The sequence below is a fragment of the Hypomesus transpacificus genome, unplaced genomic scaffold (genome assembly GCF_021917145.1).
Source record: "Hypomesus transpacificus isolate Combined female unplaced genomic scaffold, fHypTra1 scaffold_146, whole genome shotgun sequence".
NCBI classification, from domain to species: Eukaryota; Metazoa; Chordata; class Actinopteri; order Osmeriformes; family Osmeridae; genus Hypomesus; species Hypomesus transpacificus.
This window is the reverse complement of record NW_025813717.1, coordinates 34,873-45,349: the sequence shown is the minus strand read 5'-3', so window position 1 is coordinate 45,349 and position 10,477 is coordinate 34,873. Positions and strand designations below refer to the sequence as shown.

Sequence of the window (10,477 nt, the reverse complement as noted above, 5' to 3'; positions counted from 1 at the left end):
GCCTCAGATGACGTGTGTGTGAGCGTGTGTGTGAGCGTGTGATCAGTGAGGACATTGCGCTGTACATGACTAATCGCAAAATTGAGAGTGTGGGAGAGAGAGACAGGATGATGTTTGTTTGTTTTTTCTGCTCAACAAAGCATCTGGTCTACGTACGTTTACCTGGCTGATTAGCAGCAAGGGAGAGGAGTGTTTACATACAGTAGAACTCAATACTTAATGGTTGCATTTATAGTCTCTTCTCAGTTCATATTGCGTCTCTCGACCTCACTCTTTGACCCTTCCAAAAGGGAACAGTAGACCATTTGCCTGGTCAACCCCTGGAGTTATATTATCTCCTAAGGGGGAGAGACTTCCAGACCTGGAGAGTCTTATCACCTGGGAGAGACTTCCACATCTTTGTTTGTCCGTGTGTGACAGGAGTGATGATCAGAGGGGCAGAGTTTTTACCTCCATCATTCAGACAGGGACTGAAGAGTGGATAGAGATCTTTGGGAAGTGTTCTCTAATTGGAAAACATTCTGCTTTGGAGAAGCTAGTATAGCACAATCTTAGCACATCAAACTTAAGGTTTAGACTTTTTAACAAGCAAAGTCAAAAGGCTTCACAGAGCATTAACAACATCCTGTAGTGATGATACAGAAGACTGTAGTATGGAGGAGCTGGGGATGGTGGAGGGTGGCAGCAACAGCACAATATGCAGGTACACAGTAACACATGATGTGTGAGCATGTGTGTCCGGGTCTGTGAAGGCCAGTGGCGGTTCTAGACAAATTGTACTGGGTGGGCCAGTGTTTAATCAGAGGGGCACATAAAAAAGTGAAACAAATTATATTTAAACATTAATGACTTTAATTTAGCTTTACATGAAAATCATACAAACGGTTCTGGCTCTCCCTCTTCCAGCTCCTCAGCTCTCTCAATACCCTGATATGTTTCTCTCACTTTTTTATCTACTGGGGCAAAAAAGGCTGCAATTTCCCTTCCTCGTTTCATGATGACTGCTAGAAGAAGAAAAGCGTGTAAATTTTTTTTTATAATTCAGTCAGCTCAGGGGGGCCACAGGTAGAATGTGCACCATGTGACTGGGCAGAACTCCAGGGAGATCAGACCAGTGACTGGACCACCTGGAGCTGATCTGAGGTGTCACACACACAGAGCATGTTCTCATCCTGGTAATACCGATTCCCATGTTACAGTCGATGTGTTGTTATCAAGACAGCAGCTTGTCCAGTGTAGGACCCAATCATTTTGTCTTGATTTACGTTCCACTGAGAACTACACCGTGTACAGAATACTGTAAATGTGTTGATCTAGGGGGACATCTAGTGGTGAATGTCTAACACGACAAGTAACCCCTGTTGGGTGTTGGATTGTCCTTCACCTTTGATCTCTATCACCCTGACCCCAGCAGTAAGGACGGGGCACAGCAAATGAACAGCTCTTTGGCTGAACTGCAGTTGAAAATTTTTTAGGTTTGTGTTAGTGTGTGCAGGCTGAAATCTTAAAGGCATCCTCAGCACCTTTTGATGCTCAAAGACTGTCATGGAGGACCGTAAAGAGGTGAGACAAGTTAGTCATTTGTGCTGCCTGTGCTCTAGAGATCTGACAACAGCACATTTAAACTAATGATTTACAAGGTTTGTCTAGTGAAGCTCTGTTTCTGTCTCTGTGTGACCATTTCTACCACTGCAGGATCCTGGTCAGAAGTTGTACCAAATAAAACAAACAAACAAGAGTAGACAAATGGTTTTAACTGCAAGTGTTTTGTTAAGTACGTTCATTTAATATAAATGTTGGTCATTTCATTCCATTGTCCTTCTCTGTCAAAGGTGTTGCACTAACTGTACCATTACGTGTACGAAAGTGACCTTTTATTTCATTATTTTATGATATTGAAATAATCAATTTCAGAGTGAATATATATACATATATATATTTAAAAAATACATTGGATTAATGAAGTTTTGCACAATTTAATTTAGGAAGAATGAACTCTGCACGCTCGGGCTGTTCTGTCTCTCTACACACTCCCCCCACTATAGGTGCTCTCTCCTTTTCCTCTACCTCAAAGCCTGGGCTGTCACCGGGGTTTCAGCTGTTCTATCAGCCGCTTACTTCTCTCCAATATATCAGAGACAAGCCTTCTCTAGCCTATCATACTGCTGCCGAGCCTTTAAATATGTTTCTCTCCCTGCCTTCGTTCGTCCATGCTACCATGTGCGTGACCCTCCACCTCCCTGTCACCGCCTGGTCTTCTTGGCTTCATCTAGTGTCTGCCTCCTCTGCTTTTTGTCTGTCTGGGTCTTCAGCCCCCACCACCAGTGTCTGGACTCCATTGGGGAGCTCTCTTCGTGCTGCAGACAACCATTGATCAACTGATCTCCCCATACGGTCTAAGCACCAAACACAGTCTGAAACATATCTTATCCTTTGTACAATAAACATGACTTAACTTCTGCAATTCCAAATCTGTTTCAGTCATTGACAGGAGTGATGATCAGAGGGGCAGCATTGTCACCTCCATCATTCACACAAGGACAGAAGAGTGGATAAAGTTTCTCAGTGAAGGTACAGCCAAAGAAAGAGTAGATATGAGACCTGGCCTCCACATCATAAAAGGAGACCAGACCCTCCTCATAGTCCACAAACACCCCCACCTTCTGGGGCTTCTGTCTCAGGGAGAGGAGGACAGGACGGACAGCCAGAGCCTCAAACTCATCTCCATTTCTCAGACATACAGTCCAGTATCCATTCTTAGGCCTCAGTGTGATCTTCCCCTTCCTGTTGATGGACTCTCTGACCACTCCCACTATCCACTTAGTCTTCCCCTCAACCTGCACCTCATAGTAGAACCTCCCTGAGGAGAAGCCTTGCTTTCCCAGGACATAAACATAACTATCAAACCTCTCTGGGTTGTCAGGGAGATCCTGCTCTATATCTATAAGTCTCACTTGTTTCCCATCCTCAGACAGGATGAGATCAGGATGTGCTGTATCAGGGTCCAGAATCACATCCACTGCATACTGCTGAATCCTCTTCAGTTCAGGGTCAGGCAGCTTCTCCATCTCTTTATTGAGTGTCTCCTCCAGCTGAGACACAGCTCTCCTCACTGCCCCAACGCTCAGATCACTGTGGACACTGATCTCAGACCAGTCCTTGGTGTGGGGAGGGGTGCTCAGGGATGGGAAGCTCTGCAGCAGGTGGAGGTGGTCCTCAGTGTGTGAGAGGTGCTCCAGCTCAGTGCTTCTCCTCTTCAGCTCAGTGATCTCCTGCTCCAGGTCTTTAATCAACCCTTCAGCCTGTTTCTCTGCTGCTTTCTGCTTCTCTTCAATCACCTCGATGATCTCAGCCTGGCTTCTCTCAATGGAGCGCACCAGAGCAGTGAAGACCTGAACACTGTCTGATTTCTCTCTCTCTGCATCTCTTTTGCTGGTCTCTACTGAGAGTTTGATCTCCTGAACCTTCCTAGATCTTTGTTCCATCATTTGGTTCATCTCAACCATCATCTGTCCCAGCTTAGTCATCCTCTGTTCATATGCCTCTTCTAAAGTGACAGTGTCATGGGTCTCGTGGTCTGTTTTCATGCACATTACACAAACACATGTCTGGTCTTTCTTACAGAAGAGTTCTAACAGTTTGTCATGTTTCTGACACATCCTGTCCTCCAGGTTCTCCACAGGGTGGATCAGTTTGTGTTTCTTCAAAGCTGCAACTCTCTGATGAGGCTCCAGGTGAGTCTCACAGTAAGAGGCCAGACACACCAGACAGGACTTCAGGGCATGGAGCTTGGTACCTGAACAGATGTCACATGACACTTCAGGTTTAGTAGAATTCAGGTCTGGTCTGATGGTAACTTTCAGTGGCTCTGACTTCCTGAACTGAGCAGCCATCTCAGAGATGAAAGTATTGACATAGAGATCTGGTCTCTTATCAAAAGTCATTTTACACATGGGACATTTACACAGGTCACTGTAGTCCCAGTACTTGGTGATACATCCCTTGCAGAAGTTGTGTCCACAAGGAATAGTGACAGTATCAGTGAACACACCCAGACAGATAGAACACTGGAACTGCTTTTCAGACAGGAGACTGCTGCACGAAGCCATTTCTAGAATAAGACCAACAATTAATTTGTTAATCTTGTGAACCTATGAACTCATCAACAAAACTATGTCATGGTATATTTTACCAATACTATTGATGTACTTTCATAAATGGAGGTAATGGCTACAGAAATAATACAATATAGAAATGCTACATGAAACATTGCTATACATTTTACAGTTCATTCATCCAAAACTTCTATCCAAATGGAGGTACAAATAGTGCATGTAGAAAATACAGCAGAATATCAAGGATCAGAATAGCATAGTTCAACAGGCTTTCAAATGTCAGTCAATTAAGCAACAGTGTGTATTTACATCACCATTGGATACAACTGAAGATAAATTAAACAGGTCAAATTCAATCTCTGTTCTCACCTGTTTGTTCGTATATTGTGCTGTCTCAGATCTCCGTGTATACATTAACAGAAAATCTATCAAACTAAACTACATAGAACGAGTTTCCTGAGTTTAGAATCTCTTTAGTTTCGTTTCAGTGAAATGTTCAGAAGAGGCTCCTCCCCTCCCAGTCCTCTAAACAAAGTTAACCCTTTCATTAAGAAATTCTCTCAAGCAGAACAGAAACGCTTGTAACTTCAAAGCTACTGAAAACCTGACATTCTGTCCCTCTAAATACATTTCTCATATGAATCAGTTCAGTTTACTTAATTTATACCATTGGGTAAATTTAGTCTGTAGTGGGAGACTTTGTACTTTCACACATATACACAAAACAACACAAACAATGTATGACTTAAAAATCTAAATTACATTATAAAACTGATGCTCCACATTCCATAAGACAATATATAAAAAGTTTAAATAAAAATCAGCATAACATTTATATCATTACACTAGCCATTTTTCTAGGACTTGTTCAGCTAATTAATAGCTGCCGGAACAAAGTTATTTTCGTACCGCTTTGTTCTGCACTTTGGAAAAGTGAACCTTCGTCCAGAAGGAAGGAGCTGAAATTAAGTATTGAGCCAGCCGCTGTAATTGTCTGGTATACAGCGATGCTTACGGTGGCCCTGAAGTGCAAATGACACCCCCTAATATGAGTACATCCCCCAAATGAAAATACTCCCCCCCAATACGAGTCAACTCCCCCCAAATCGGATGACTTGTTCACCTCCCCCCAAAAATGAAAATACTCCCCCCCAATACGAGTCAACTCCCCCCAAATCAGATGACTTGTTCACCTCCCCCCAATACAAAAACGCGCTCCCCCCCCAATACAAGTCAACTCCCCCCAAATCGGATGACTTGTTCACCTCCCCCCAATACAAAAACGCGCTCCCCCAAATGGAAAACGACATTACATTAACTCAAAAACACATTACATTAACTCTGAACGGAAAGGGTAGGTACTACACTTTAGCGCTGATTGGATGCAGTAGGCTAACTAACAAGAAATAAGAAATTGATCGACAGAAGTACAAAATGCAATAGCCTGGCAGAGTTACGTGCACCAGAACATTTGTTTGGCTATCGAAGAATGTAGCAAATAGTAGGCTTCTTAGGCAAAAGTATTTCGAGTTAAATGTAAAAATCGATAGCCAAACAACTATCCTGGTCCACGTTACTCTGTCATTGTGGCATTTCATTCTTCTGTAGTGGACTATCAGTTTTTTCTTCTGAAAAGTCCTGATTCCTTCAACTGCGTTTTTAGCGTGCGCATAGGCTACTTATATTGTGAAACGTTAACAGCAGATCTAAGATTATTTCATAGGAATGACCCTGATTAAAATAAAGAGTAGTGTAATGACTCTGAATTGTAAACATTAATGTTTCCTCTTTCCTTCAAATCAAAACGATTAATTTCATGATAATGACAGAGTTACGTGGACTAGTTGTTTGGCTATCGATGTTTACGTTTAACATAGCAATTTATGCTTTTGCATACATAGCCTATGCTACATGCTTCGATACCCAAATAAATGTCCTGGTGCACGTAACTCTGTCAGGCTATTGCATTTTGTACTTCTGTCAATCAATTTCTTATTTCTTGTCAGTTAGCCTACTGCATCCAATCAGCGCTAAAGTGTAGTACCTACCCTTTCCGTTCAGAGTTAATGTAATGTGTTTTTGAGTTAATGTAATGTCGTTTTCCATTTGGGGGAGCGCGTTTTTGTATTGGGGGGAGGTGAACAAGTCATCCGATTTGGGGGGAGTTGACTTGTATTGGGGGGGGGGGCGCGTTTTTGTATTGGGGGGAGGTGAACAAGTCATCCGATTTGGGGGGAGTTGGCTCGTATTGGGGGGGAGTATTTTCATTTTTGGGGGGAGGTGAACAAGTCATCCGATTTGGGGGGAGTTGACTCGTATTGGGGGGGAGTATTTTCATTTGGGGGATGTACTCATATTAGGGGGTGTCATTTGCACTTCAGGGCCACCGTAGATGCTGGGTTAAACTGTGACTCCAATTAGCCCCTAGACCATTTAACAATGTGACTCAAGCTATTCCCGCTGTTTAAGGATAGATTACGTAACCAAGACACTAAAGAAAAGGATCAAATAGATTCAATAAAAGCACGATAACAAAGTAATCATAGTTTTGTTAATGTGGAAATAAGACTGCTTCCTTAAGCAGAACAAACGCTTATGCACCTTTTTACACACCACTTTGCATTAAAGTTTAGTTTTGAGGCTATAATTGTCCCAAGATATTGGTAGGATTGTACACATTCCATTGTCTGACCCGTAATGGATGTAACTTCATGTGTGTAAGCATGTTTTCTAAAATCAATTATCATGTATTTTGTCTTTAATAAGTTGAATTGAAGAAAGGATTCCTCTCACTATTTAATATTCTTCAAGGATCATGCTACATGATTAATGAAGCAAAAGTAGAGAATGACACTACGTAAAAAATGATGACATTCTCAAACATTGTTGATTTTCCACATATTTGTCTACCTACTGATGCTCTTCCTAACATACATTCTTAACAAAATGTCGATTTTTTTACCCATCTTCCCCCTCTCGGTAGATTTCACATCAATAACACTCCCAACCAGTTGGAGAGACACATTCCCTCTGTACAGTGCAGCTTGGAGAACATAGGAGAGATCCTGGCAGGAGAGGAAGAAGAACTACCAAATACTTGACTTTCTCCAGATGTTTGTGCTGATGAATGAAACGTTCTACTAAGAGACACCTTGAGATGGGGAGATAGAGAGTTATAGACAGAAATGGACGGACATGTACAAATAGAGAGTGAGGTGGGAAGAAAGACAGAAAGATGGTGGTGGATGTTTTGATGTTGTTAATTTAGAAATGTAAGTGTGTGTATATCTGTGTTTGGTGTGTTTATGTGTGTATAGAGTGAGCATGTGTATGTTATCTACATTATGAAGCATTATGATAACCTGAATGGTCTTTGCTTTTCTCATGGTTCCTACAACACTACTGCTGTTTCAATCCCAACCAGCACCATCCTGCCAGAGACCCACCGTGATGTGGATGTTTACATTTGTAACTGTTAAAGGCCGGGTTTCCTAGATTCGTTAAGAAGCTCTTAACGCTAAGAGCTTCTTAAGAACATTCTAAGAGCGCTCTACAACGCTCTTACAACGAAGCTCTTGGCGTTTAGAGCTTCTTAACAAATCTGGGGACGGCCATCCAACTTGCCGTAGTGTTGAACCATTTGTTGACTCCAAACTGCACATTGGAGATGAAAAGAATTGGGTGATGGTTGTTGTTGGTTGGAGACACAGTCTCACTCCTCCCCTCCTCCTCGTACACTCCTCCACTAACTGTATGTTCCCCTCTTTGTCACAGACCACACACTTCTTCATTCTCGAGGTTTCAAGACAAACAGGTGTTTTTTTCAAACGCTAAAGAAGGCATTGGAAATCACTCATATCCGTGGGTTATAGAGAGAGGACATTTACAGATGCTACAGAATACACCATTGACAGAGACACAGATTGATAAATAGAAATAGATTGACAATGTTGACATCTAGTGGACAGCCAGTGACTTGTCTTGAGCTATGTCACAACTGTGGATTGATTAAATGTTGTTCATTTGTTTTGGAGATCTATTACCCACACTTAATTTAATTTCAAACACTGGGTATTAGTATAATTTAAGGTGGTCTGTTATTCATTTGTTCTGTGCAGACACATGTATATTTACATATCCCGAAGAAGCCATCGTTTGATTTGCAAATCAATTAAACAATATTGCTACCAAGCACAGACAAGTATTATAAGGCAGACACCACTGTCCCATTATGACCTAGTTAGTAAGTGATTCTGGATAGTGTCAGGGCCTTCAATCAGAACAGATATTGAGACTAAAGCTCACTTTCTATTCTCGCTCAGGGATTTTATATTTTCCTCTCTTCTCCTATTTGTGCAAATGCCTGCATCTTCCACCACAATTTTATGCAATGTTTTTATGTATCTTACTTCTCATTGGAACTGGCTGCTGTATAAATGGCTGTTATTGTATTTATTTAGCCCATCGTTCGATTTGTCGACTAAACATTTACATGTACTCATTTAGCAGACACTTTTATCCAAAGCGACTTCCAAGAGAGAGCTTTACAAAGTGCATAGGTCACTGATAATAACAACAAGATAGCCCCAAAAAACATTGCGGTGGACAAAACATGAAGCACATATTGTGAACAACCAAAATAAGTGCCAAAGGAAAGAACCATATGAGCATGTAGTTAAACAAGTTACAATTAAACAACATTAATGGCTATAAGTGCAGGTGTACCTGTAGAAAAGCAAGCAACAGTAAAAAATATTTCACAGCGAGTACAACAATTAAAATCAGTTACCACTAACAAACAAGAGCAACGAGTCTGTAAGCTAGTATGTAAGTAACTTTAGATAAAATTGTAGCATGTTTTGAGTGACAGTGCTATCTGGATGGTTAATTTGGGCTATGATATGTTATTTGTGCAAACTGTCATGTTAAACCTATTCATGTCTGTGGCAGTGTTCCAACCAAAGGCCAGTACTGGTGAAAATAGACAGGACAGATCATTATAGAACCTCATAAACCAGATATATGTAACTCTTGTTTACCAAAGATCTCTGGCTCTACTACTCCTGTTGCTATGCTACTGTACTGGAGATCCTAGAACAGAAACGTGCCCTTACTGTGTTCAAACTCGCAATCATAGATCTTTAGTGGTGTTAAAGGATAGAGCATGTCTTCCTTATCCAAGTTCCCTATGACAATGGATTAAAGACAGGAGTGTCATATCCCTTTAATGTATCCCTAGGTGATTTGCTGAGACCATATAAGGGGATTTGCGTTACATGTAGTCTTTTAGCAGACACTCTTATCCAGAGCGACTTACAGTAAGTACAGGGACAATCTCCCCAAGGCAAGTAGGTGAAGTGCCTTGCCCAGGACACAACGGCATCTGTCCAATAAAGTTGAAATTTAAAAGCAAGGTTTTTTATTTTGTGTTGCACAGTTGACAAAACATTTCATAGGACAATTATCAAATACATTTAAAAATAACTTTGACATAGGACTGCATGCAATATTAAGAACAGCAGGATTGAGACTGTTTTGTAATGCAACTAGTTAAATTCTATAAAGTCTATTGAGCAGTTTTAAATCAATCTTCTTTTTTTGGGTGATTGCCATTATCAAGGTTACAGTTCTTTACGTCCTGTGTTGTTTCCTGTCCCTAAGCCATCTGTGTGCTCCTGGCCAGAGGCGTTGATAGACATAAAACTATACTGGGGCACAGGCCCCTATTCATATCCCTTTTTTCTTTCAAGCTTGCTGCACACAATGCACTACTCAGCTATAGAAACTCCCCTTGCTTAGGCTACAACAGTTCAGGGACGCAAGTTTGATATCTGCTTCGGCTGGGATTTTTTTCTAAATTCCTTTGAGCGCTAACACTTTTTTGCTTCATGTAATATTGATTTTATGTTTTAGTAAAAATAAGATGATTGGTAGGCCTATCATTTAGAAACTATCTTTAGTTTTGTAATGTTTTCTTACCTCAATTCTGAATTGTGTGCTGAGTCCGACACCTGGACTTCAGTCTGCGCGCTGTAATGGCTATTTGGTAAACTCAGAAGAGCGCGGACATGGAATTCTGCATGCATGGGTTTGTGTTTTTGGTTAAACACTTTTACAAGCGTTGATTGGGATATTGTTTATTTTTTCTGGGATTGTCAATACAAATTAATGCACTGAGTAATAAAGTAAATTGTTAAAACTCAAACTTTTGATTTTACTGGGGCACAGCAGATTTATACTGACGCACGTGCCCCAGTAAAAAGGGTCTAACGACGCCACTGCTCCTGGCCCCTGCATGACCCCATCGCAAGTATGTCCTCCAGCAGAGTGATCACAGCCTAAATGAATGAACTCAAGACTCC

General features: G+C 41.3%; 1 protein-coding gene across 1 annotated transcript; it reads right to left on the bottom strand.

The window, feature by feature from the left end:
- Positions 1-1,765: 1,765 nt before the first annotated feature.
- On the bottom strand, positions 1,766-4,597 carry LOC124488574 (E3 ubiquitin-protein ligase TRIM39-like). The gene is made up of 2 exons (XM_047051269.1): positions 4,485-4,597; positions 1,766-4,111 (listed from the first exon to the last, which is right to left on the bottom strand). Exon 2 carries the CDS (start codon positions 4,107-4,109, stop codon positions 2,478-2,480), a length of 1,632 nt encoding a protein of 543 aa, XP_046907225.1. The 5' UTR covers positions 4,110-4,111; positions 4,485-4,597; the 3' UTR covers positions 1,766-2,477.
- Positions 4,598-10,477: the final 5,880 nt, after the last annotated feature.